Genomic DNA, 27,944 nt, shown 5'->3' with positions numbered 1-27,944 from the left:
TCAGATACTCAGCAAGAAGGTCTGAATTCACTATAACTGAAACAGGACCCAGGTGGCAAATATAAAGATCCAGTCCACCTAAAATACTGGAGGACCCTTGCACTTCAGTGTTGTGATGCCAAAATTCTAGCAAAATATATAGCGCTTAGAATTAAAAAGGTATTGTCAGATATTATTCATCCTAAATCAGGCAGGTTTTTTTTACATGAGTGATCCATTGGAGATAATATAAGACAAGTACTGGACACAATAGAACACTAGAAAGAATCTGGGAAACCAGGCCTGGTATTCATAGCTGATTTTGAAAAGTCCTTGGATAAAGTACGAATAGAATTTATAAATAAATGCATGGACTATTTTACATTTAGGAGAATCTCTTATACAATGGGTTAAAGTTATGTATAGTAAATGTATGGCTACTTCTCAGAAAGTATTAAACTGTCTAGAGGAGTAAAACTAGGTTGTCCACTATCGGCATATCTATTTACTATGGCCATAAAAATTGTTGCTATTAAAATCAGATCCAACAGTAATAAAGGGGATAGAAATCCAGGGCTTAAAAACAAAAGTGTCATTGTATGCTGACGACTCATGTTTTCTTTTTAATCCACAATATGGATCCCTGCACAGCCTCATAGAGGATCTAAATAAATGTCCTAACCTCTCTGGAAGTGTACCATATTACGTATTGGATCGCAAAAATATATAACTTTTACATTACCATGTAGTTTACTAATAAAATAGTCTGACGGTGAAGTGGAAATACTCGGTATTCCTATCCCGAAATAAATGATCTCAATAAAATAAATTTTTTATAGAAAGATTTTGCTACCATGGAAAGGTACAGTGGCTTGCGAAAGTTTTCACCCCCTTTGGCATTTTTCCTATTTTGTTGCCTTACAACCTGGAATTAAAATGGATTTTTGGGGGGTTTATGTCATTTGATTTACACAACATGCCTACCACTTTGAAGATGCAAAATATTTTTTTATTGTGAAACAAAACAAGAAATAAGACAAAAAGACAGAAAACTTGAGCGTGCATAACTATTCACCCCCACAAAGTCAATACTTTGTAGAGACACCTTTTGGCGTAATTACAGCTGCAAGTCTCTTGGGGTGTGTCTCTATAAGCTTGGCACATCTAGCCACTAGGATTTTTGCCCATTCTTCAAGGCAAAACTGCTCCAGCTCCTTCAAGTTGGATGGGTTCCGCTGGTGTACAGCAATCTTTAAGTCATACCACAGATTCTCAATTGGATTGAGGTCTGGGCTTTGACTAGGCCATTCCAAGACATTTAAATGTTTCCCCTTAAACCACTCAAGTGTTGCTTTAAATTCCTCCTAAGCCCAGTGAATTTAGGTAGACTGGTTGGTTTTATTCTCACCACTGGTTGTGGGACTGCTCTTGGTTGAAGCTCTGTAGGTCTTCTGTCCTCTTCTGCAATTCTCTGTGCGATGAGGAATTCTGTTCTTTTGGCCTCGAGGTTACTGCCGAATATTCTCAGATCTTTTACTCTGCCTTTCAGCTCTGCAGTCTCATCGTGTGGGACCCATTTTTCCCAGTCTTTCAGGCTTTCACTTGCATCATGGATTAGCTTCCTCGCTCTTTCCAGCTGTAGTTCATAGCCGTCCCTGTTAATAGCAGTGACGGGGGTTTCTTTGGCTCTGTCACAGGCTTTCTCCGCTTCTTGGATTGCAAAGTCTACCTCCTCTTTACCGTATCTTGGCCAGAGGTTGAATTGGACTGCCTCTCGGATTTCCTCCAATTTCATGTCGCACTCTTCAATCGTCCTTTCAAGATCAGCATGCTGGTCCTTGTCGAGCTTGACCTCTTCATCTCCCTTAGTTCCCGCTTCAGCCAGTAGGCCAGCCGCGTAGTCATCATTTGAATCACCGACACTTCTAGCCAGGGAACTGAGCTTGCTGAACTCCTCTTGTAGTTCATGCTTAATCATACCAGCTGCAGCTTTACTCAGGTAGTTCGCTTGTCTGGTGAAAGCAGATTTGGCTAAGGTCCGCTCTTGCTTCAGTTGCTTGACTGTTTTCCCAAAAGTTTCCTTGGCCATGGTGTAGAGTTTCACAGGCAATTCTTCCTTTGCGTCGACAGCTTGACTTCAGCCCTTTGATCCTCGTCTTCACTGCCGCGCTGGTTATCAACTGTCGAGTTCTGCGTGATTTCTGGCTGACCACAGCTCTGCCCAAACTTGAAAACGGCTTTATCCTTGATGAACGCAAAGGACAACTCAAAACTGTTCACTTTATGATTTTTATTGTCATAAAGATGGAACAGAATAGGTTGATAACCTTCAAAACACACAAACAAAACCCATGGATTAGTTACAAATAACTCTCAATTCCACTTTCTCAAAAATAAGCATAAACTAATGTTACTGAATCCTCAACCTAACCAAACAATCATTTCATCATTTAGATTAACCTAGGATCATTGCAAGTTAATAATTAAATATCAATATCCTAATTAAACATTTAACAATACACATGATTATAGTAACGTTACTGTCAAGTTCTACGTTCACATAATGAAGTCTTACTATTTAATTTAATTAATAATTGTATTGTATGTTACAACCAAACAAAAGGGCATATAGAAGCATGAATTCACAACACATTCTGTCCTACCAGTTGCGTCTTTGGATGATCAGGAGCTGTGGTCATTGGTATCTCTTCTCAGGAATGAGTGAGAGCCAAGTAAGCTTTTACCAAACATTTCGATGCCATGCACATGCACTGCTTGTGGGTGCGCACGTTAATATGGTCCCCAGAGCACTTCCTGGTGGTTGGTTTCAACAGCTCCGGTTGCATGGTTGCCCCTGCAGGTTGGGAGTGCTTTGAGCACCCTGGGTGGATTTAGGCTTGTAGCTTGTAGTCAGGAATTGACACAACAGTATGCTTAGGGTCATTGTCCTGCTGGAAGGTGAACCTCCGTCCCAGTCTCAAATCTCTGGAAGACTGAAACAGGTTTCCCTCAAGAATTTCCCTGTATTTAGCGCCATCCATCATTCCTTCAATTCTGACCAGTTTCCCAGTCCCTGCCGATGAAAAACATCCATGCTTCACTGTGGAGATGGTGTTCTCGGGGTGATGAGAGGTGTTGGGTTTGCGCCAGACATTTTCCTTGATGGCCAAAAAGCTCAATTTTAGTCTCATCTGACCAGAGTACCTTCTTCCATATGTTTGGGGAGTCTCCCACATGTCTTTTGGCGAACACCAAACGTGTTTGCTTATTTTTTTCTTTAAGCAATGGCTTTTTTCTGGCCACTCTTCCATAAAGCCCAGCTCTGTGAAGTGTACTGCTTAAAGTGGTCCTATGGACAGATACTCCAAACTCCGCTGTGGAGCTTTGCAGCTCCTTCAGGGTTATCTTTGGTCTCTTTGTTGCCTCTCTGATTAATGCCCTCCTTGCCTGGTCTGTGAGTTTTGGTGGGCGGCCCTGTCTTGACAGGTTTATTGTGGTCCCATATTCTTTCCATTTTTAATAATGGATTTAATGGTGCTCCGTGGGATCTTCAAAGTTTCTGATATTTTTTTATAACCCAAACCTGATCTGTACTTCTCCACAACTTTGTCCCTGACCTGTTTGGAGAGCTCCTTGGTCTTCATGGTGCCGCTTGCTTAGTGGTGTTGCAGACTCTGGGGCCTTTCAGAACAGGTGTATATATACTGAGATCATGTGACAGATCATGTGACTCTTAGATTGCACACAGGTGGACTTTATTTAACTAATTATGTGACTTCTGAAGGTAATTGGTTGCACCAGATCTTATTTAGGGGGTGAATACATATGCACGCACCACTTTTACGTTATTTATTTTTCACCAATTTGGACTATTTTGTGTATGTCCATTACATGAAATCCAAATAAAAATCAATTTCAATTACAGGTTGTAATGCAACAAAATAGGAAAAACGCCAAGGGGGGTGGATACTTTTGCAAGGCACTGTAAATACTTGTCTATTTGTGGAAAAATCACCCTGATTAATTAATTATTTAGTCATATCACAGTTTACCTATTTACTGAAGGCCCTGCCTACACAGGGCAACTTGTTTTTTAAATTATATGAGCAAAACATATTCCACTTTATTTGGAACGGCAAGCCAGACAAAATTAAACGGCCCGATTTATATAATGAATATGAATTCGGAGGGCTAAAATGATTACATATTAAAGCATTGAACCTCTCACTAAAGTCTTCAGTCATGCAAAAGTTATTCTTAAATCCAAACTGGTTCTCAAGCAGTTAATAAGAATGTCTCACCCTATGTTCAAAAATGGCCTTTTTCCATTTACTCAGATTACAACTTCTCACTTTCGGTTATTTGAAAATGAAATCATCTCCAAAATATCACTACTTTAACATTCAGTTTAACAGAACAAATATTACAACAAATATTATGGTTAAACTCAAATATAATAATTGATAAAAAAACAGTTTTGGAATACATTTTTTAAAATGGTATAATCTTTGTTAATGATATCATAAATAGGACTGGGGGAGTTATGTCCCACATGCAGCTAACACAAATATATAGAAACATCTGCTCTATCCAAAATGACATCCAATTGATTGCAGCATTTCTGCAAAAATGGAGGAGGCGAGTGGAAGGGGGAGGAGGTAAGGAACTTGTTTGTCGGCCCTGCATTAAAGACAAACATTTGTAAAAAATAAAAAATAATAAAAAATGTATACCAGTTCCATTTAAGGACCAAATAATTTTAAACTGTGCAGGTTCAGGAATGGCAAATAGCACTGATGGGTGACTTGAAAAGCCATGGTCAGTTGATCCATATAATAGCACTTTTTGTACAGGTGTTCATCTATAATTTAGTGGAAACTATGAGAATAGAAAGTTTCAGAACTTTTGTGAAACATCACAGCAGAGTTGAAAAATATTTGGCAAGTAGGAGTCAAGACATGTTTTTAGAAATTGTTGCAAATGTATTTAATGAAATACAGAAATAACTATGTATAAGCTGGAAGTAGAAGCCTAAGTATTGTTGTTCATTAGTTTACTCCAATTAGGGGAGGTAGGGTTAGGGGAAAATAATATACACACTACTGTTCAAAAGTTTGGGCTCACTTAGAAATGTCCTTGTTTTCTAAAGAAAAGCAATTTTTTTGTTCATTAAAATAACATCAAATTGATCAGAAATACAGTGTAGACATGGTTAATGTTGTAAATGGCTATTGTAGCTGGAAACGGCTGATTTTTAATGGAATATCTACATAGGCGTACAGAGGCCCATTATCAGCAACCATCAGTCCTGTGTTCCAATGGCACGTTGTGTTTGCTAATCCAGGTTTATCATTTTAAAAGGCTAATTGATCATTAGAAAACCCTTTTGCAATTATGTTAGCACAGCTGAAAACTGTTGTGCTGATTAAAGAAGCAATAAAACTGGCCTTCTTCAGACTAGTTGAGTATCTGGAGCATCAGCAATTGCGGGTTCGATTACAGGCTCAAAATGGCCAGAAACAAAGAACTTTCTTCTGAAACTCGTCAGTCTATTCTTGTTCTGAGAAATGAACGCTATTCCATGCGAGAAATTGTCAAGAAACTGAAGATCTCATACAACGCTGTGTACTACTGCCTTCACAGAACAGCGCAAACTGACTCTAACCAGAATAGAAAGTGGAGTGGGAGGCCCCAGTGCACAACTGAGCAAGAGGACAAATACATTAGAGTGTCTAGTTTGAGAAACAGACGCCTCACAGGTCCTCAACTGTCAGCTTCATTAAATAGTACCCAGCAAAACACCAGTCTCAACGTCAACAGTGAAGAGGCAACTCCGGGATGCTGACCTTCTAGGCAGAGTTGCAAAGAAAAGCAATATCTCAGACTGGCCAATAAAAATAAAAGATTAAGATGGGCAAAATAACACAGACACTGGACAGAGGAAGATTGGAAAAAAGTGTTATGGACAGACGAATCGAAGTTTGAGGTGTTCGGATCACAAAGAAGAACATTTGTGAGACGCAGACCAAATGAAAAGATGCTGGAGGAGTGCTTGATGCCATCTGTCAAGCATGGTGGAGGCAATGTGATGGTCTGGGGGTGCTTTGGTGGTGGTAAAGTTGGAGATTTGTACAGGGTAAAAGGGATCTTGAAGAAGGAAGGCTATCACTCCATTTTGCAACGCCATGCCATACCCTGTGGACGGCGCTTGATTGGAGCCAATTTCCTCCTACAACAGGACAATGACCCAAAGCACAGCTCCAAACTATGCAATAACTATTTAGGGAAGAAGCAGTCAGCTGGTATTCTGTCTATAATGGAGTGGCCAGCACAGTCACCGGATCTCAACCCTATTGAGCTGTTGTGGGAGCAGCTTGACCGTACGGTACATAAGAAGTGCCCATCAAGCCAATCCAACTTGTGGGAGGTGCTTCAGGAAGCATGGGGTGAAATCTCTTCAGATTACCTCAACAAATTGACAATAGAATGCCAAAGGTCTGCAAGGCTGTAAATGCTGCAAATTGAGGATTCTTTGACGAAAGCAAAGTTTGAAGGACACAATTATTATTTCTATTAAAAATCATTATTTCTAACCTTGTCAATGACTACATTTCCTATTCATTTTGCTATATTTCCTATTCAAACTCATTTCATGTATGTTTTCATGGAAAACAATGAAATTTCTAAGTGACCCCAAACTTTTGAACGGTAGTGTACATATAAAAAATAAACACACACACACAAACACTTGCCTTCGGAAAGTATTCAGACTCCTTGACTTTTTCCACATTTTGTTACGTTACAGCCGGACTCTAAAATGGATTAAATAAATAAAACTCCTCGGCGATCTACACACAATACCCCATAATTACAAAGCGAAAACTTTTTTTTTTTTTTTTACAAATGTATAAAAAATATATATATACCTTACTTACATAAGTATTCAGACCCGTTGCTATGATACTCGAAATTGAGCTCAGGTGCATCCTGTTTCCATTGACCAGCCTTGAGATATTTCTACAACTTGATTGGAGTCCACCTGTGGTCAATTCAATTGATTAGACATTATTTGAAAGGCACACACCTGTCTATATAAGGTCCCACAGTTGACAGTGCATGTCAGAGCAAAAACCAAGTTATGAGGTCGAAGGAATTGTCCGTAGAGCTCTGAGACAGGATTGTGTTGAGGCACAGATCTGGGGAAGGATACCAAAACATTTCTGCAGCATTGAATGTCCCCAAGAACACAGTGGCCTCCATCATTCTTAAATGGAAGAGGTTTGGAACCACCAAGACTCTTCCTAGAGCTGGCCGCCCGGCCAAACTGAGCAATCGGGGGAGAAGGGCCTTGGTCAGGGAGGTGACCAAGAACCCGATGGTCACTCTGACATAGCTCCAGAGTTCCTCTGTGGAGATGGGAGAACCTTCCAGAAGGACAAACATCTCTGCAGCACTCCACCAATCAGAACTTTATGGTAGAGTGGCCAGACGGAAGCCACTCCTCAGTAAAAGGCACATGGCAGCCGCTTGGAGTTTGTCAAAAGGCACCTAAAGGACTCTCAGATCATGAGAAACAAGATTCTCTGGTCTGATGAAACCAAGACTGAACTCTTTGGCCTGAATGCCAAGCGTCATGTCTGGAGGAAACCTAGCACCATCTCTACGGTGAAGCATGGTGGTGGCAGCATCATGCTGTGGGGATGTTTTTCAGCGGCAGGGACTGGGAGACTAGTCAGAATCGAGGCAAAGATGAACGGAGCAAAGTACAGAGAGATCCTTGATGAAACCTGCTCCAGAGCGCTCAGGACCTCAGACTGGGGCCAAGGTTCAACTTCCAACAGGACAACAACCCTTAGCACAGAGCCAAGACAACGCAGGAATGGCTTCGGGACAAGTCTCTGAATGTCCTTGAGTGGCCCAGCCAGAGCCCGGACTTGAACCCGATCAAACATCTCTGGAGAGACCTGACAATAGCTGTAGAGCAACGCACCCCATCCAACCTGACAGAGCTTGAGAGGATCTGCAGAGAAGAATGGGAGAAACTCCCTAAATACAGGTGTGCCAAGCTTGTAGTGTCATTCCCAAGAAGACTCGAGGCTGTAATCGTTGCCAAAGGTGCTTCAACAAAGTACTGAGTAAAGGGTCTGAATACCTATGTACATTTGTCATTTTTTTGTTTTTGTTTTACCTGTTTTTGCTTTGTCATTATGGGGTATATTGTGTAGATTGATGAGGGAAAAAAACAATTGTATCAATTTTAGAATAAGGCTTAAAGTAACAAAATGTGGAAAAAGTCAAGGGGTCTGAATACTTTCCGAATGCACTGTATATGGGGGATTGGAAATTATCCTAACAATTACATTGATAGAACCCACAATCTATCTGCAATATTAAAGCTGATCTACCTGTTAAATAAAATAAATAACTGTTCAACCATCAACAAACACAGACAGAAAGACAGACAGACACAGGTCACACTCTGTACTGGGGAAGCCAGCCAGGGTGGTGTTCAAATTTAAACCCAACCTGAACATCATCCATCTCCAAGTATCTCAACTGAATAGTATGATTAAACTTAAACAGAAAAACATTCTGGACACCATAGTAACAAACAAGCATAGATTCTACTTGGCTCCTCCATTTGAGGGGAAGAGACGTCTTAGCCTCGGCTTGAGGTTTGGCTCACTTTTCCCATTACACCGCTCCACCCATTATTATATCCAAAATATTGTCAGAGTGCTGCGTAAATACGGAGAAAAAAATCTAAGGCCATTTTCCATATCATGGATAGGCAGGCAGGCGTATCATTGTTTCCAATGAAAAAACTATGGGGGACAGATAATACTATATTACAGCAGTTAATGACAGGCTTATGGGGTCTGGTCAGTTCTCTAATAGAGAACTGGTCAGTTCTCTAATTCTCACACACACACGTTAGACTTCAGTCTACAGCAAGAAACATCCAGAGTGTGCGTAGAGGCAGAGACACACACCACATTGGAACCACCAGGCCAGGGCACCATAAGAAGTCTGCCAAAACATCACGAGACACAACACTTCTAGATTGTGTTGCCATCAATGCAGCTATACCAGAGCACTAATATATGGATCATTCGTCTTTACTTACGCAATGCTAATTGTCACAGCGGGTCACTTTCTAACAGGCAGTTCCACATTTACTGGTGAGCACTGCTTCTGTTCTCATTAGCCTATACTGAAACTAGAGCTGCTCTGTGGTGATTTGAGGAGAACAGAGTAGGAGAGCAGTAGAAGCAGAGGCCACACCAACATTTGAGAACAAACTGTTTACATTTAATCAAGGGCTTCCCTAACCTTTGGTCTCTAACCTGGGCAACAACAGCCTGGTCTGGTCATGTGACCTCCAGTGAAGTAGGAGGGGAGCTCGGGGGGGATGGAGGGAGGCAAAATAAGATCACAATGAGCTTGTGACAGACTTCACATCCCTCTAATCCAACACCTCTAATTACATAACACAAAGGTCAAGGGCCAAGGCACACTGAGAAGAGGAGACTACAAAAGCTGGTGGCTTCGGTTATTGGGACAATAAATCAAAACATGGACTGTGTAAGAGAGAGTTAGAGTTTCTATTGTTCACAAATCAAAGTCTGATAACATTGTCAGACAAGTGGATTTCAATTGGCAAAGTGGACAAATAAGCATGATATTTGTAGCTTTGCATTACTATAAATGAGTCAAGTACCCAACACAACATGACTACTCCTTTGGGTTATTACTAAGGACCTACAAGAAGGTTGTCAAGAGAAGCGCTATGCTTTGTGTGTTTCCAACTAGCCACCTCATGAAGAGCGCCTCAGTGTTTATGTTGGTTTAGCACAGCCTATGCCAAAGGGCCAGACCTTAAATACAAAGCACTGAATCAATAGTGGAAAAACATATGGAAACTGCAGCTAAGCAGTGATTGAGAGAGATGCTTACTCTGAGTCTCAGAGTGGGGCAGGCAGAATATTAACGGCCACACTAGCACCCTGGGTATGCCCTGGTCATGCTCTGCTCTGTCTACCAAAACCCTGCCTGCTACAGCACATCAGTCAGATCAATAATGCCCTCTGACTGGCAACAACCACAACCAGGAACAAAACTACACAGGTCAGGGGTTACACAGCCACACTCACAAATGATCTCTTTTGCCATATCACCTCAATAAGTGTACTGTGAATCACAGCCACACAGGAAGGATCCTTACCTTTTGAAGGCTGTTTGGGTTCAGTTGTGTCTTGTCGATTATCTTTATTGCCACCTGAGGAGAGAGCAAAAACAAAAGTGTGTAAAAGATTAAATACCAGTTTAAACAATTATCCTGTGAGGACGCTTGACTGGGATCAACATAGCACACACATACACTTACCGGCCAGTTTATGGATCACTCCTACAGACAGTGAGTCAAGCGGCCGTGGCTTGCTATATAAAGCAGGCAGACAGGCATCGAAGCATTCAGTTACTGTTCGATTGAACATTAGAATGGGCCAAACGAGTGACCTAAGCGACTTTGAGCATGGTATGATCGTCGGTGCCAGGCGAGCAGGTTCCAGTATCTCAGAAACGGCCGGCCTCCCAGGCTTTAAGCATGACTGTGTCTAGGGTTTACAGAGAATTGTGCGACAAACAAAAAACATCCAGTCAGCGGCAGTCCTGTGGGCAAAAACAGCTCGTTGATGAGCGAGGTCAAAGGAGAATGGGAAGAATCGTGCAAGCTAACAGGCGGGCCACAAACAGACAAATAACAGCACAGTACAACAGTGGTGTGCAGAATGGCATCTCGGAACGCACAATCTGTCACGGATGGTGCCGACAGAGAGGGCTGCCTCGCTTCTAGTCCTTAGGAAACTTTTCAGTATTTTTTTTTTTTTAATGTATTATTTCTTACATTGTTAGCCCAGAAAATCTTAAGTGTTATTACATACAGCTGAGAAGAACTATTGGATATCAGAGCGGCGTCAACTTACCACGACCAGGAATACGACTTTCCCGAAGCGAATCCTTTGTTCGCACCACCCCAGGCATTTGAACTGATTCCAGAGGCCGACCCAAAACAACGCCGCCGGAGGAGAGGGAGCCGGAGCGGTCTCCTAGTCAGACTTAGGAGGCGTGCACACCACCCATCGCTTCCGAGTATATTACTCGCTAATGTCCAGTCCCTACACAACAAAGTGGACGAGATCATGGCAAGGGTTGCTTTCCAGCGAGATATCAGGGATTGTAACATACTCTGTTTCACGGAAACATGGCTCTCTCGGGATACACCGTCTCTGTCCATACAGCCATCTGGGTTCTCTCTCGCGCTGGAAAAACGCTGGACCATTGTTATACTAATTTCCGCTATGCATACAAGGCCCTCCCCCGCCCTCCTTTCAGCAAATCTGACCACGACTCCATTTTGCTCCTCCCTTCCTATAAGCAGAAACTCAAACAGGAAGCACCTGTGCTTAGAACTATTCAACGCTGGTCTGACCAATCGGAATCCACGCTTCAAGATGGTTTTGATCACGCGGACTGGGACATGTTCCGGGTAGCCTCTGAGAATAATATAGACGTATACGCTGATTCAGTGAGTGGGTTTATAAGGAAGTGTATAGGAGATGTGGTACCCACTGTGACTATTAAAACCTACCCTAAACAGAAACCGTGGATAGATGGCACATTCGCGAAAAACTGAAAGCATGAACCACCGCATTTAACCAAGGCAAGGTGACGGGGAATATGGCAGAATATAAACAGAGTGGTCGTTCCCTCCGCAATTCAACGGCTCAGACACGAGACGTATGTGGCAGGGTTTACAGACAATCACGGACTAAATAGGAAAACCAGCCACGTCGCGGACACCGACGTCTTGCTGCCAGATAAGCTAAACAAGTTATTTGCCCGCTTTGATGATAACACAGTTATCAAGGACTGTTGGCTCTCCTTCTCCGTGGCCGACGTGAGTAAGACATTTAAACGTGTTAACCCTCGCAAGGCTGCCGGCCCAGATGGCATTCCTAGCCACGTCCTCAGAGCATGCACAGACCAGCTGGCTGGTGTGTTTACGGACATATTCAATCTCTCCCTATCCCAGTCTGCTGTCCCCACAAGCTTCAAGATGGCCACCATTGTTCCTGTACCCAAGAATGCAAAGGTAACTGAACTTAATGACTATCGCCCGTAGCACTCACTTCTGTCATCATTAAGTGCTTTGAGAGACTAATCAAGGATCATATCACCTCCACCTTACCTGTCACCCTAGACCCACTTCAATTTGCATACAACCCCAATAGGTCCACAGACGATGCAATCACCATCACACTGCCCTATCCCATCTGGACAAGCGAAATACCTATGTAAGAATGCTGTTCATTGACTATAGCTCAGCATTCATCAGTACCCTCCAAGCTCACCATCAAGCTTGTGGCCCTGGGTCTCAACCCCACCCTGTGCAATTGGGTCCTGGACTTCCTGACGGGCCGCCCCCAGGTGGTGAAGGTAGGAAACAACATCTCCTTTTCGCTGATCCTCAACACTGGGGCTCCACAAGGGTGTGTGCTCAGCCCCCTCCTGTACTCCCTGTTCACCCATGACTGCGTAGCCATGCACGCCTCCAACTCAATCATCAATTTTGCAGACGACACAACAGTAGTAGGCTTGATTACCAACAACGATGAGACAGCCTACAGGGAGGTGGTGAGGGCTCTCGAAGTGTGGTGTCAGGGAAATAACCTCTGACTCAATGTCAAAAAAACAAAGGAGATGATCGTGGACTTTAGGAAACAGCAGAGGGAGTACCCCCCTATCCACATCGACGGGACCGCAGTGGAGAGAGTGGAAAGTTGTAAGTTCCTCTGCTTACATATCACTGACAAACTGAAATGGTCCACCCACGCAGACAGTGTGGTGAAGAAGGCGCAACAGCGTCTCTTCAACCTCAGGAGGCTGAAGAAATTTGGCCTGTCACCTAAAACCCTCACAAACGTTTACAGATGCACAATTGAGAGCATGCTGTCGGGCTGTATCACCGCCTGGTATGGCAACTGCACCGCCCACAACTGCAGGGCTCTCCAGAGGGTGGTGTGGTCTGCATAACGCATCACCATGGGCAAACTACCTGACCTCCAGGACACCTACAGCACCCGATGTCACAGGAAGGCCAAAAAGATAATCAAGGACATCAACCACCCGAGCCACTGCCTGTTCACCCCGCTATCATCCAGAAGGCGAGGTCAGTACAGGTGCATCAAAGCTGGGACAGAGAGACTGAAAAACAGCTTCTATCTCAAGGCCATTAAACTGTTAAACAGCCATCACTAGCACAGAGAGGCTGCTGCCTACATATAGACTTGAAAATCACTGGCCACTTTAATAAAAGGAACACTAGTCACTTTAATAATGTTTACATATCTTGCATTACCCATCTCATATGTATATACTGTATTCTATACTATCTATTGCATCTTAGCCTATGCTAAGACATTGCTCATCCATATATTTATATATTCTTATTCCATTCCTTTACTTAGATTTGTGTGTATTAGGATTTTGTTGTGGAACTGTTAGATATTAGTTGCTAGATATTGCTGCACTGTCGGAACTAGAAGCACAAGCATTTCGCTACACTCGCAATAACATCGGCTAACCATGTGTATGTGACCAATAGATTTGATTTGATTTGGAAGGGCTAATGCAGCAGACGACCACACCAGGTTCCACTCATATCAGCTAAAAACAAGAAGAAGAGGCTCCAATGGGCACGTGATCACCAACACTGGACAATTGAGGAGTGGAAAAACATTGCCTGGTCCGACAAATACCAGTTCCTGTTGCATCATGCTGATGGCAGAGTCAGGATTTGGCGTAAGCAGCATGAGTCCATGCACCCATCCTGCCTGGTGTCAACGGTACAGGCTGGTGGCAGTGGTGTACTGGTGTGGGGAATGTGTTCCTGGCACACATTAGGTCCCTTGATATCAACTGAGCAACGATTGACCGCTACAGCGTATCTCAACATTGTTGCTGACCAAACCCAATAGGGAATCTTTGGGATGAGATAGAATGCGCTGTTCGCAGCATGAATGTACCGCCGTCCAATCTGCAGCAACTGTGTGATGCCATTGCGTCAGCATGGACCAACATACCTGTGGAACGTTTCCAACCTTGTAGAATCCATGCCACAAATAATTCAGGCTGTTCTGGAGGCAATGGGGGTTCCGACCCAGTACTAGATGGGTGTACCTAATAAACTGTGTGTAAATTACTTATCTTTTTTTTTTATATGTCACCTACTGATGAACAATATACAATTCATATTTGCACAACAAGAACAATGCTATTGAGAGGGCAAAGAAGAGTCTAGTGAAGCCTGGTAAACCAGAAAGAGGCTATAGCAGCCTGTCCTGTTGCAGGCCTAGTCTATCCTCTCACCTCTCTGCCAGTGAGGATGTGGCGGGCCAGCTTGACCTTGGCGAAGTTGCCCTTCCCAATGGTCTTCAGGAGCCGGTAGTTCCCCACATGAGGCTGCTCGTCGGCACCAGTGTTTCGGGTGCGGACTCCCGAGCGGACGGAGCGCGTGGTGACCTCCTGGCGCCCATTGCTGTGAGACGTATGCTGTGGACAGACAGACGGACAGACATGAGTGAAACAGTGTGCTGTGGACAGACAGACTGACGAGCGGACGGACAGACAGGAGTGGAACATCTCTGCACTAGCAGCGGCTCATGCTGGGGCATTCCATCCTCTGTCAGGATCCAAAACAACTCTCCTGTTTATTACATGTTTATTGAACAGATTATGATCAAGCAAACCAAGAGGGTAAAGAAAGATTAGTGTAGGTTAGGGTTGCAAGATTCCCGGGAACTTTCAATAAATTCCCTCGGAATGAAGAGGGAATAAGCAGGAAATCCGGAATCCTCCTACCAGGATTTCTGGAAAACCAGGGAATTTATTGAAAGTTCCTGGAATTTTGCAACCCTAGTGTAGGTGACTCACTGTAGTGCAGTATGACTATCCAGTGTATGTCCAGCGTATTGATCCTCTGACCATGGTTAAAAGCCGACAACACCCCATCTCAAAATCTTTTCTATGGGTCAGTATCGACTCTCCACCCCCGTTCAGCTCCCTCAACAGGGCCTGCTCTGTGCTCTCACTCTGCCCTAACCCCACCCCTAACCTGGGCATCAGTGGTTCCCTGGCCGCACAGCTACACCACAGACAGTTTCAGTTGTAGGAAAAAATACACAGCGCTGAACTGGAAGAAAAGGAAAAGCATAGACTAATAAGATTCTGATGTTTGCATTGATCAGGAAGTTACCAGTAAGAATGCACTAGATTCAGCAGACATCCAATAACCTTGTAAACCAGACAGATCGCTGTGCTGGTCAGTCTGTTGGACCAGGCTATACTTCCAGTAAAGCCAACCATAACACTGGGTTACAGTGCTGTTATCACTTGCAGGGATGCTTTAATTTCTTGATTTTAAAAATATTTTTTTTACCCCTTTTCTCCCCAATTTCTTGATATCCAATTGGTAGTTACAGTCTTGTCCCATCGCTGCAACATGCTTTAATTTCTGTTGTGATCCACTACCAGCCTAGACAACAACCTAAACAACGCCTCTGAATGTGAGAACAATTCAACTCGCTCATAAACCTTCTCTAAGTAGGTCACACTTAAACTATTATTACCTGGCAATACACTGAGTATACCAAACATTAGGAACACCTTCCTAATAATGAGTTGCACCCCACCTTTTGCCCTCAGAACAGCCTCAATTCGTTGGGGCATAGACTCTACAAGGTATCAAAAGCGTTCCACAGGGACGCTGGCACATGTTGACTCCAATGCTTCCCACAGTTGTGTCAAGTTGGCAGGATGTCCTTTGGGTGGTGGACCATTCTTGATACATATGGGAAACTGTTGAGCGTGAAAAACCCAGCAGCGTTGCAGTTCTTGACACAAACCGGTGCACCTGGCACCAACTACCATACCCCGTTAAAAGGCACTTGTCTTGCCCATTCACCCTCTGAATGGCACACATACACAATCCATGTCTCAATTGTCTCAAGGCTTAAAAATCCTTCTTTAACCTCTACGGGGTCGGTGTCCCTTATACGGGACGGTTGTTGCACAATATGCGATATGTGACTAGAATGGTGTTGTAAACAACAGACAACTTTCCGGGACATAGACATGTCTTATATGGGCAGAAAGCTTAAATTCTTGTTAATCTAACTGCAGTGTCCAATTTACAGCAGCTATTACAGCTAAAAAATACCATGCTATTGTTTGAGGATAGTGCACAACAACAAAACACTTTTATCACGGCAACTGGTTTGGTACATTCACCTCTGAAGGTAAATAATGTACTTACATTCAGTAATCTTGCTCTGATTTGTCATCCTGAGGGTCCCAGTGATAGAATGTAGTGTCGTTTTGTTTGAAAAATAAATTTTTATTTTCAAATGTAGGAACTGGGTTCTACAGTTTGACATCTGACTCCACACCCACCCCGCCCGGCCATCTAGATGTGTGAAGGTTAGTTTATTTTCTGTAGGGAAGCTAATGATCCATCATTTATGACATTCCTGGGAGTGTGCAAACTTAAATTTTGTATTACCATAGCATTTTTGTATGTTCTCTATAGTTATGTGCTTGAAAACCAATTCGGCACATTTGGGAAAACTTCACACTGAATCAGTCTGAAACTTTGCACACACACTGCTGCCATATGGTGGACAACATCTAAACTATATCTAGAATCCTACATCACTGTCTGGCCTTTCTCTTGCATTTCAAAGATGATACAACAACAAAAATAATAGAAAACGCATGTTGTTTTGTTGTATTATCTTTTACCAGATCTAATGTGCTATATTCTCCTACATTAATTTCACATTTCCACAAACTTTACAGTGTTTGCTTTCAAATTATATAAAGAATATGCATATCCTTGCTTCAGGTCCTGAGCTACAGGCAGTTAGATTTGGGTATGTCATTTTAGGCGAAAATTGAAAAAAGGGTCTGATCCTTAATAGGTTTTAACATGTCTCCTCCCCTTCATCTACACTTATTGAAGTGGATTTAACAAGTGACATCAATAAGGGATCTTAGCTTTCCCCTGGTCAGTCTGTCAGGGAAAAAGTAATTAATATTTTGTATACTCAGGGTATGTTCCTTCACTATAATATAAATTCCCGATTAACCTGAATGGATGAGGATACAGAGGATGAAGGCAACTTCATTCAATGGTATGAAATGATCAAATTCACTAACAGACATTCCAAGAGAGTTTCATCCTCATTTAGCAAAATGAAAATTCCAGGTAGTCTAGAGTTGCAGAGATTTCTCATAATAAATCGTTACTTACTATGCTGATGGGGTGTCTCTTCATCAACGGAGACCCTGTCATTTTTGTGCTGGCGATTTGAATGGCATTTAACCAGATAACTCTCTCGTTTTTGTGGGGGTAACTCATAGATCCCCTCGCGCTTGCCCGATACTCTCAACGAGAATGAAAACTGACAGACGATTGTCATTGAACTGGAAGGGGTGGGAACTGTGTAAGACCATTGGAAGGCGAGCAATTGGCACCTCAATTGACCGACACTTTTAAAAACCAGTCCTCTAACAGGTAAGGTTTGGATGGAAATACAAATGAGTATCTATCACTGTCCACAGACCAAACACAGCATCTGTCGTGCTATCAGGCAACATAGGAGTTTACAGCCAGGGCTTGCACAGTAGAGGATTGTTTAGCCGAACATTTGCCCATCTCCAGCGTGACACAATGTATCGAACACTCAGATACAATGTAACCAGTAGCCTATGTAAAACGGTATGATACAATGGAACAGGGAGAGTGGTTACTTTGTATTGTCAGACACAATACACCTCTAACTACCTAATAATAACAGTTTACTTACGCTTTCCGTCTCTTTCTCATTGACCGTAGGTAGTGGAGTTTTTGTTGACATTTTATTCTCGATGAATGTTGCCTCTATTTCCCGGATTTTTAAATTCTGCACCTTCTTTGGCAATACAAGGGGTGGCGATTGTACTCTTGCTTCTGGACCAAAACCATGGATTCGGGAAACTGTCTAAACATCGGTCCATCCAATCCAAATGTGTCTCAAGGTGTCCTGAGGACGCAGACAAAATTGAATGATGACATCTATTTCCCTATAACGCTCACTCGGCCTATAGTCCTTTATATTGAGAATGAAGCGTGATAAAACTATATATTTATTTGCAAAATGCCATACATGGCCTCTTAAATTTAACTAATTATCAGAGACTGGCTCCAATCTAGGCTAGAATAGCACTCGGACAGAGGGGACGCCAAATGGTTGTTGTCACCGATCCCAAAATCGCTCCTTTTTGTAACGGAATCCTTGTGTGCCTTGATGTCCGTCTTTATTCCTGGGTTTCAATAGCGTTTATCTTTCTTACTCGCTGTCGTCTCTATTTCTTCCATCTCCGATTCCGAATGAGGCTAGTGTTTTAGGTGGGACCAAAATGGCTACTCACGGGCTCTGTTGGATCGGGCCAACTCCTGTCAGAACGGCAGAGGAAGTGAGGAAACAAGCGGCCCTCAGCGTTCATTGGAGCGCAATACAGCCAGCGATAGCGCGGTCACCGCTTAGTGATTCACAATAATGACAGATAGGAAATAACAGGTCCTTCTCTTCAGTGCACAAGTTCATGCCTTACCTACAGAAACCATGAGTCAGAGCTTATGCTTCCAAAAGTAGCTGGGTGATGGCTGGATGGTAGGTCCCTCCCATAAAGAAAATAAACTGAACAAAAATATAAACGCAACATGCAACAATTTCATTGATTTTACAGAGTTACAGTTCATATGAGGAAATCAGTCAATTGAAATAAATTCATTAGGCCCTAATCTATGGATTTCACGTGACTGGGAATACAGCTATGCAACTGTTGGTCAGATACCTTTAAAAAAGTGGGCCTCAGGATCTCTTCACGGGATTTTTGTGCATTCAAATTACCATCGATAAAATGCAATTGTGTTAATTGTCCGTAGTTTATGTCTACCCATATCATAAACCCACCATGGGGCACTCTGTTCACAACCTTTAAATCAGCTCGCACACAACGCCATACACGTGCTGTGCAGTGGTGAGGCCGGTTGGATGTACTGCCAAATTCCCTAAAACGAAGTTGGAGGCGGCTTATGGTAGAGAAATTAACATTAAATTCTCTGGTGAACATTCCTGCAGTCACCATACCAATTGCATGCTCCCTCAAAGCTTGAGACAGCTGTGGCATTGTGGTGTGACAAAACTGCACAATTTGGAGTGGCCTTTTATGGTCCTCAGCACAAGGCGCACCGGTGTAATGATCATGCTGTTTAATCAGCTTCTTGATATGCCACACCTGTCAGGTGGATGGATTATCTTGACAAAGGAGAAATACTCACTAACAGAGATGTAAGTAAATTTGTGCACAAAAATGAGAGAAAAACTGAGTATGAAACATGGGCTCTTTTATTTCAGCTCGTGAAACATGGGACCAACCATTTATATGTTGCGTTTATATTTTTGTTCAGTGTATATTTGCCTCATCCAAGTAAGGTAGGCCTATATAATAGCCATATTAGATACAGATGCCGTCTCTATATACTGAATACAATTAAGGGGTCACCCTGATGAGCTTCATATATAATATCAGTGTTATTTTCTGTGCTCTCATTTTTCAAAAAAGTTGTAACAATAAAATTAAAAAATCTGCCGAGATGGCACTGCTGACTTGTCAAGAGGGGAATACCATTTGAGTGTGTTGAGTACTGAGTGACATCCATAAAGGTTATGTACGGTTTACACACCACAGATCTGACAATATCAAGAACACCATCTAACAATTGAAAGGTTCTTGTTTATCTGATTCAATTGAAAAAATAAAAGAATACAACAGTTGTGGATAGTTAAACATTTAATGACAAAAAAAGAATGGAAAAGTAATTCCCCCAAAACCCACCCATATCTCAGATTGGATACATCTCAAAATTAGAGGAAATATGCACTGCGCCATGTTAATCATGCCAGGAAGCAGTGAGGGTGTGAGAAAAGGAAAGGAGGGCTGGTGATTTGACAAGATGAGAAAATGTGATTCAAAGCTACAGCTTCTCAAAAATGACATCCTTGTTTAAATTGCATCAATATCAAAGTCGTCCTCTTCCTCGTCAGGCTTGTTCAGTTTTACGGTCTCCACTTTCAGTTCCCGAGCAGAAGAATCATATACAACCTGAGGAGAGTGAGGGGAAATAAGTTGTTACATTCCAGTAGGTCTTAGCTGCAATTTTGACTAAGCATATCCTAGTAGCCCAACTCAAACAGTATAAACTGGGCAAGCTATGAAATCAGGGGACAGTCTGACCAGTACCTCCACATTTTCATCATCCTCCTCCTCCTCCTCTACCTCACTGCCCTCACTCTCTTCCTCCGCCTCCTTCAACCACCTGATGAAAGGAGACGCCTTCGCATGGATCTCTTTGGCAAGTTCCTTAGAGACATACTTCTTGGACACCTGAAAGAGACAGTCATGAGCAACGAGTCTCACAGAAAACGGCGCAAACAGAAATTTAAACGACAAACTTTTTTTTACAAGAACCTACGTATTACGGTAATCTGTGTGACATTCAGCTTTATTTAAGTGTGAAGTTTGTGTGCAAGCAATGTATAAGTTTAACCACATACCTTCTCTGCCCAGGACAGTATGACATCCTCCTCCACTAGATCAGCATCATACAGGTCTTTGAGCACGACAGGCACACGGGGCAGCAGCTGGGCTTGGTGCAGCTTCACCAAGCACTCAAAGCCTCCCAGGAGGTACTTCTGGGCCTTCTTGTTATTCACACAGAACTGAAGACAAAAGGAGAAGTAACAAAACCATGATCAATCTGAGAAGGTTTTGGTCAAATGTCCCCTCTTGAACGCATTACCACTGAGTTATGAGGTTATGACAGAGGTCAAACTTAACAATGTGGGTTTGAAGACTCACGCGAAGGAAATGCCGTTTGTATTTCTTGATCTGGTCACGGATGTTTTCGTCAAACAGTAGTTCGCTTAGAATCAGCGGTCCCATGGCCGTCACATCCAGACGCTCTGCCTCTGCCAAGATCTCCTTATCTGCTGCGTCAACAGTGCAGTCCTCCCTTTTTTGCTGGAGACGGGAAAAGTAACCACAGCGAGAAAGCTTTTAACACCAAGGTCTTCAAAATAGCCCCCCAAGAAGCCTAGCAACACAAAGATTTCAGAGTGTGGAACAGGACCGCTAGGAAACACTTCTTGGTCCACGTCAAAACATTTTAAATCTTTAATTGTTACCCTATATCAGGGGTAGGTGACCCTGATCCTGGAGTGCCGCAGGTTAGGGACGTGACAAATGGACAATATAGCTTAATGTTTAAACTGCCATTTTTCCTTCTTCGTTTTCCATTAAACACTAAGAAAAAATTTAATTCCACATCAATTTACAATGCAGAATAATGGTTCTATTACCCATGTATGACCGCTAGGGCCAGGCAATGAAGTTATATCTACCGCAAGCCTTTACAGACATAGAACGCAGCTACAATAACATGTTGATAGCGACAATTGTTAACGTCGCAGACTTTTTTTTTTTTATATAAATGCTCCGAATAAAATTCTGTATTTTCTCCCCAACAATAAACGTCACTGATTGATGTGCTGCTGTTTTTTTAAATTTTTTAATGGCATGGTAGCTAGAGGTTTTATTTCTACTAAATGTCTTGGTACATCACAGTATTTGATCAACTTTAAAAAGTACTTTTTAAGGCGAGATTGTCTGGCAAGGCAGCAGGCAGGCTGCACACAGCAACTCAAGATTATTTGATTGAGAGTTCTGGTCACCTAGTGATGGACATTAGTTCCACTTCAGAAGCCTCATTCCTTTACAGACAAGTACAATGTCCGTTCATATCTCCAGAGAAGGTTTCGTGTCAGCATTTAAAAAGCCGTATTGTTGCCTACCCTAACAGACAAACATGCCGTAGCCGCATGCTTTCAAGGGGCCACATTCAATTATGTCTGAAAAGGGTAATTGATAAAGGCTACCGGTAGCCTAATGTAATTTCAGATTATGAGGCAAAAATGAAGAGTAGGCTACCCTGTGCTCGCAAGACTGTCCTGAAGATGCTGCTGTATCCCGGCGGCATCTGTGCCATGAATAGGTTAAAATATTCTACACGCAACAGACAGAAGACTGAACACACATTTGCATCATTAGTGAAAAGACAGAGCAAAAATAGCATGCTCATATGTTTTGGTAATCTGCATCTCGCAATGTCTCGTCTTGCAAATTTACCAAAACAGCCTAAAGTTCCTCTTCCTCTGGTTTTATTTGACACAGAAAATAATAACTGCACTGTGATTTTAATTGGGGGGGGGGGGGACAAAAACATTGTTTTTCGGTTAGGTATTTTTCTTAACGTTAAGGATCCCAACTTCGTTTAAACGTTTTAATGTTCACACCCTTACCGCAGGATCTTGTCCCAACTAGGCCCCATACCAGACCAATTACACTAATTGATTAGTTCAATGATTGACTAAATGCAACACACCTGGTCTGGTTAAATCAAAAACATGAAGTATCTATGGCACTCCAGGACCAGGGTTGCCTACCCCATGTCAAAGAGAATTTCACAATCGATCACCAACTTTCATTATCCTTGTAATTAGTTTCAGGCACAACTTACTTTGACAAAGTTATAGAATATGTTCACCCTCTCCTCCAGGGTCTTCTCCAGATCCTCACTGAGTGTCAGGTTCTTCGCATGGGAGCTGATCTCCTCCATCCTCCGTCTCTGTGCCTCCTCTGTGGTCTCCTCTGCCCAATCCTCGTCATCATCATCACCGTCCTGATCACAACATATTCTCACTGGGTCAATGCTGCTAGACGGACAGGCTGGAGTTACCGACAAACTAGTCCCTCAGACCATTAATAGCTTGGAGGCGGGTGATGGAGGTTTGTTCCCCCTATTCAACCACTAACATTAACAACTGGCATGGTTTGCATACATTAATGAGGATACTCACCACGGCATCAGGGGCATCTATGTCGTTATGGTTCCCAGCCTCTCCGCTGCCAGAGCCATTCTCCTTGTCCTTCTTACGGTTCTTCTTATCTTTCTTCTTCTCCACAGACCCAGGTTCATTTTCTGATGAAAAAGCCACCGGCGCTTTGACACTCAATAGGCCACATATCTGACTTGACTTTTAGATTATTAAGGAAACAAATCGATCATGGGCTAATTCTTATTGTGTGCTTACCTGGTGGGTTTTTGAGGATGAATGTGCAGAGCTTGTGTCGTGTGTCTAGCATGCCACGGTACCCACATGCCTTACAGGAGTTACCGATTGTTTGTTTCTTAGGATTTATATGCTGCAGTGAAAGGTCAAACAAATTAGCATATTCACTATAATGACCGTGAATATACCACCTATAATAGACAAGTAATAATTTACCCAACAGACCATAACTGCATTGCAGGAGAAAAAGACAATTGATCTGTCACTGCAGTGTATGTAGCATACAAAAGGCTTGGTCATGCACAAGCAGAACCCAAAATGGCAGATATAGCACAAGTCAAGGTTGGCAGGACATCAAATAAATCTATATACAAAAACCTGACCAGGGCTTTGTCATATCTACAAGCCTCAGGAGGGACCTTGATACAACAGTACACAGAGTGAAATAATGACATGACAAAAAGAAACACTACCGGGAAAATAACCGACCAACATCTGTGGATTTGGTATAAACGCCCAAATTACAACTGCAAAATCCTACAGATCAATGCACTCGACACATTTGATTTCTGTCCCCCTCTACTACCCAAACATCCACCACAAATATGTTAATCAAATAGTTACCAGATCGGTTTCAGGGTTATCACACTCAGGACACAGCACAAATTTCCGGATAAATACATCTAGCATGTCCTGCAACTTGTTCGCCTCATGGGATCCGTTGACGATGAAGCGGTCATTCTTTGCATCAAACTGTGTCTGCGCACCAAGCTCACAACCAAAAAACTTGGTTGGATCTGCAAGGAGGACAAGTCAAAATCAATATCCACTAAGCTAATGGATGGTTATGCACACAACAGCTACCTAACATTTAGTCACGTTAAGGTTAAATATTATCAATGTATGGTACGAGTCAACGTTAGCACTTCAGAAATCAACAACACTTTGGTGGTGGGGAGGGTAACTTACATGTTGGAGGCCTACTCAGTGCCTTTGCAACATCAGTCATGTTGACAATGACAGTCTTGATTCCATTTCCTTTGCCCTCAACCTGGACACAAATCAGACCACAAAAACTAATAAATTAGTAGAATCGTGTTGCAGATTATCACCATTGAGGCCTGCACATTTCATTGGAAAAGAACTGGAACAAACATACTGTCCAAAGATGCAAATATCAAGAATGTTGAATGACAAAGTAATTTCTCTTACAGGATCATACTACACCAGATAATCACCTTAGCAATCAGACGGGGCATCTTGTAGCGATAGAACTGGTCTGCCACGCTGCGGTTGACATTAACAGACATTTTGGCTGGCTACTGGCACTATCAGTAAGATGAAAATATCTTGAAAGGGGATTTTTCGGGATCTTCTGTTTGGAAAATAGGGGATGACATAAACGACTGCAAGCGTGCTCAGTCTCTGACATGAAAAAGATTTTGCCACAGTGGCCACAAGCTCCTTGCTCGTAGACTAGGTTTCCCCCACACAGGTTGTAACAGCTGCACAACAGCTCTGAAAGAGGGAGAAAGGCACAGTCATCAGCTCTAGTACCACAGATTCTGATAACTTCCTAGATGGCAATGGCTTTTATTGAATACCCAGGTAGCCTATATAATTCTATGACTTGACCTTTTAGTAACAATCTGTATAACGTTAGTTGTTAAGTATGTTGTTAGCTACCCAATGTGTCCATAGTGTGGCTCTTATGAAATTTCACCGTTGACATTGTCAAACTCAATTACGAGACAAGACGAAAAGGCAGTCTTACATTTAGCTCATTGTCCTCCAATTTCGACCAGGCATTAACATCTCAATGTGTTCAAGTCACGAGTTGGAAGACACTGGTAGCTTTAGACAAAATCAAATTCGGATTCAAATCTTACTCTAACCGACGAAACTAGCCATCTTCACGACTAGAGCAGTTATTCACCACGTCATTGGGTTAGATAACTTGTTAGGCAATTTATTTTGCTTTACCGTTAGCTAGCTAATACAATTAACGATGCACATTCTTTCACTTCGACATACAAACCATACCACTCACAAACGAGGTTGGGTAGATTAGCAACCAGAAAGCCTGACTGATGAAGCTAGCGTAAGCAGAGTTCAAAACAACGGGGAACTCGGAAATCTCCGACTTCATGGCGTTCAAGACAACTGGCCACTCAGAAGAAACGAGTTCAGATTGGTAAAAATATTTTAGAAGGGTCATCCAACTCGGAAATCTCTGGCATCTTTGTAGAGTTTCGACTTTCCGACCTGAAGAGCATTGATGTCATGATTCGACCTCATTTCCGAGTTCCCAGTTATCTTGAAAGCACCATTCATGCCGCGTTCAAAACAACTGGGCGCTTGGAACTCGGAAATCGCCGGGGGGGTGGGGAGCGAGCTCCGACTGGGAAAAAACGTTTGAATTCCAACTCTTTCTAGAGCTCCGATCTGAAGATTAACGACGTCATGATTTACCCTCGTAAGTATACGAGTTCCCGATTGTTTTGAACGCGGCATAACTACTAGTTGGCACTGCAGAGTGCGTCATCAGATGGCACGAGACATGGGGAGACGCCATTTTGATATTCTTAGTTAAGACACACGCAAATAATTTAATTATATAAGTAGACTAAAATATACATACAACAAAAAGGTATATATATATTTACGATATCACCTTTATCTTTCTATAGTCATAATACACTCACCGATTTCGTAAAACAAAGACATAAACACACCGCTGGTCGTCCAAGAGGCGCCGTGAAGGGTTACCAATAGCTGATGTGTTGCTAGGCTTGTGGTGGCAAAATAAGTGTCGTGAACTTCGGAGGTGATACACGACCCAGCAGATTCTTGCCCCTATTGTGAAAATATTCTGGTCGCCCTCAGAGTTGGGGTACCTAAGGAAACGCGAAAATAAATCAGTCAGTAGAAACTTGCTAACTAGATAATGCGGATAGCTAGCACGTTGATACTCTCGCGCTAACTTTAGCTAGTTTTTTTTGTATGTTGCCTAACTAGCTTTGGCTAAATATAACATAATACCACAAAACAATTGCTAGCTAGACAACTATCAGATGGGCAACAGTAAAATTGCTTACCTCTCGAACGTTCTTTTTCAATGCTACTGCTTCTTCTGTGGGGTTTTACTGCAGACAATTGCCGCGTTTAAGACAACTGGGAAAATGTTACTCGGGAATCTCCGACATCAGACTTCAGAGCGTTCAAGACTACTGGGAACTCGGAAAAACGAATCCCAACTCGGAAACTCGGGGATAACTGGGAACATGGAACTCGGGAATCTCCGAAATCAGACTTCAGAGCGTTCAAGACAACTGGGAACTCGGATAAACGAATTCCAAGTCGGAAACTCGGGGATCATCCTAGAGCTCGGACTTTTCCGAACTAAAGATCAGTGACTTCACAATTTGACCGAATTCCTATGGTGCTTTCAAGACAACTGGATTCGGAGTTGGATGATCAAGTTCAAAACTATTTTTCCGAGTCGGAGCACGTTTTCTTCAGAGGTCCTAGTTTTCTTGAATGCACTGAAGTCCGAGTTCCCAGATAATTTGAACGCAGCACCATCCTATTATGGTGCATGATCTTAATCATAGAATTAGGGATTTAAAGCTACATTTTTTGGGCGACCCAACCAAATTCACATATAAATGTGTGATATAGTGCTGTAACTCTCATTCAAAGCAAGTCTAAGAAGCAGTAGATCGTTTCTATGTGCACTATTTCCAGTGATGTAAAAATACTTTAAAGTACTACTTAAGTAGTTTTTTGGGGTATCTGTACTTTACTTTACTATTTATATTTTTGACTACTTTTACTTTTACTCCACTACAATCCTAAAGAAAATAATGTACTTTCTACTCCATACAATTTTCCCTGACACCCAAAAGTACTTTTTACATTTTGAATGCTTAGCAGGACAGGAAAATTGTCCAATTCATGCACTTAAAGAGAAAATCCCTGGTCATCCCTACAGCATCTGATCTGGCAGACTCACTAAACACAAATGCTTTGTTTGTATATGATGTCTGAGGGTTATCCGTAAATTTAAAAAACAAGAAAATCGTGCTGTCTGGTTTGCTTAATATAAGGAATTTGAAATTATTTATACTTTAACTTTTGATAGTTAAGTATATTTTAGCAATTACATTTACTTTTGATACTTAAGTATATTTAAAAACAAATACTTTTAGACTTTTACTCAAGTAGTATTTTACTGGGTGACTTTCACTTTTACCTGAGTAATTTTCTATTAAGGTATCTTTACTTTTACACAAGTATGACAATTGGGTACTTTTTCCACCACTGACTATTTATATGCTTACGGTTCTTAAATTTCGTTTTTGCATCTTTTACTTTCGGTTTTGTACACCAGCTGAAAATACAATATTTTTGGTTATGGAAAATATATTTCACGCTATATTTGCTTGTTTTGTCACATTCTGAAATTAGGCCAACTATTAGAATTTTAGCAACCAGGAAATGGAGGAGTGATTTCTGCATAGTGTATCTTTAATAGGATCTCTATGGTCTTATGCATATAATTAGGAATTAGTAATTTAATAGGATCTCTATGGGTTTATTGTGCGGGGCATGCCACGTTCACATGCTAGTCGGAACTAGGAACTAGGACATTTCCGGCTTGCTGATTAA

General features: G+C 42.2%; 2 protein-coding genes across 13 annotated transcripts in view; both read right to left on the bottom strand.

The window, feature by feature from the left end:
* LOC121539373 (MAP/microtubule affinity-regulating kinase 3) overlaps positions 1–18,688 on the bottom strand; it is a 46,869-nt gene extending 28,181 nt beyond the window's left edge. For 2 of the 10 annotated variants that reach the window (XM_041847825.1, XM_041847829.1), the window contains exons 1-3: positions 17,907–18,688; positions 14,410–14,592; positions 10,205–10,258 (exon numbers count right to left, since the gene is read on the bottom strand). In XM_041847825.1, the coding sequence (XP_041703759.1) occupies positions 10,205–10,258; positions 14,410–14,592; positions 17,907–17,957 (288 nt within the window). In that variant the 5' untranslated portion in view covers positions 17,958–18,688. Of the gene's footprint in view, positions 1–10,204; positions 10,259–14,409; positions 14,593–17,350; positions 17,531–17,906 lie in introns of those variants that run through there. The other 8 variants (XM_041847832.2, XM_041847830.2, XM_041847823.2 and 5 more) reach the window with 6 other exon arrangements.
* Positions 18,689–19,922: 1,234 nt separating this feature from the next.
* On the bottom strand, positions 19,923–26,486 carry LOC121539377 (eukaryotic translation initiation factor 5). Of its 3 annotated transcripts, none has more exons than XM_041847837.2 (12): positions 26,372–26,486; positions 25,979–26,170; positions 24,486–24,791; positions 24,243–24,349; positions 23,898–24,070; positions 23,295–23,406; positions 23,061–23,182; positions 22,721–22,882; positions 21,004–21,165; positions 20,700–20,864; positions 20,386–20,529; positions 19,923–20,247 (listed from the first exon to the last, which is right to left on the bottom strand). In XM_041847837.2, the coding sequence occupies exons 3-12, from the start codon at positions 24,581–24,583 to the stop codon at positions 20,149–20,151; spliced, it is 1,344 nt and encodes a 447-aa protein (XP_041703771.1). In that variant the 5' UTR covers positions 24,584–24,791; positions 25,979–26,170; positions 26,372–26,486; the 3' UTR covers positions 19,923–20,148. The 3 variants fall into 3 exon arrangements, with proteins under 3 accessions (XP_041703771.1, XP_041703773.1, XP_041703772.1); XM_041847839.2 differs by having other exon boundaries at positions 24,243–24,324; positions 24,512–24,791; positions 26,372–26,484; XM_041847838.2 differs by lacking the exons at positions 25,979–26,170; positions 26,372–26,486 and adding an exon at positions 25,048–25,462.
* Between the last annotated feature and the right edge of the window lie 1,458 nt (positions 26,487–27,944).

The sequence above is a fragment of the Coregonus clupeaformis genome, chromosome 25 (genome assembly GCF_020615455.1).
Source record: "Coregonus clupeaformis isolate EN_2021a chromosome 25, ASM2061545v1, whole genome shotgun sequence".
Taxonomy (NCBI): domain Eukaryota; kingdom Metazoa; phylum Chordata; class Actinopteri; order Salmoniformes; family Salmonidae; genus Coregonus; species Coregonus clupeaformis.
Note: the sequence above shows the minus strand (reverse complement) of the source record. Positions and strands in the feature narration are given on the sequence as shown.

Excerpts from the sequence above, each read along its gene's own strand:
- LOC121539377 (XM_041847837.2), bottom strand. The coding sequence starts at position 24,583 with ATGTCTGTTAATGTCAACCGCAGCGTGGCAGACCAGTTCTATCGCTAC. Across the intron at positions 23,407-23,897 it reads ATAACCCTGAAACCGATCTG|CATATAAATCCTAAGAAACA; the intron begins GTAACTATTTGA and ends CTTTCACTGCAG. Across the intron at positions 22,883-23,060 it reads TAGATGCCCCTGATGCCGTG|GACGGTGATGATGATGACGA; the intron begins GTGAGTATCCTC and ends TGTTGTGATCAG.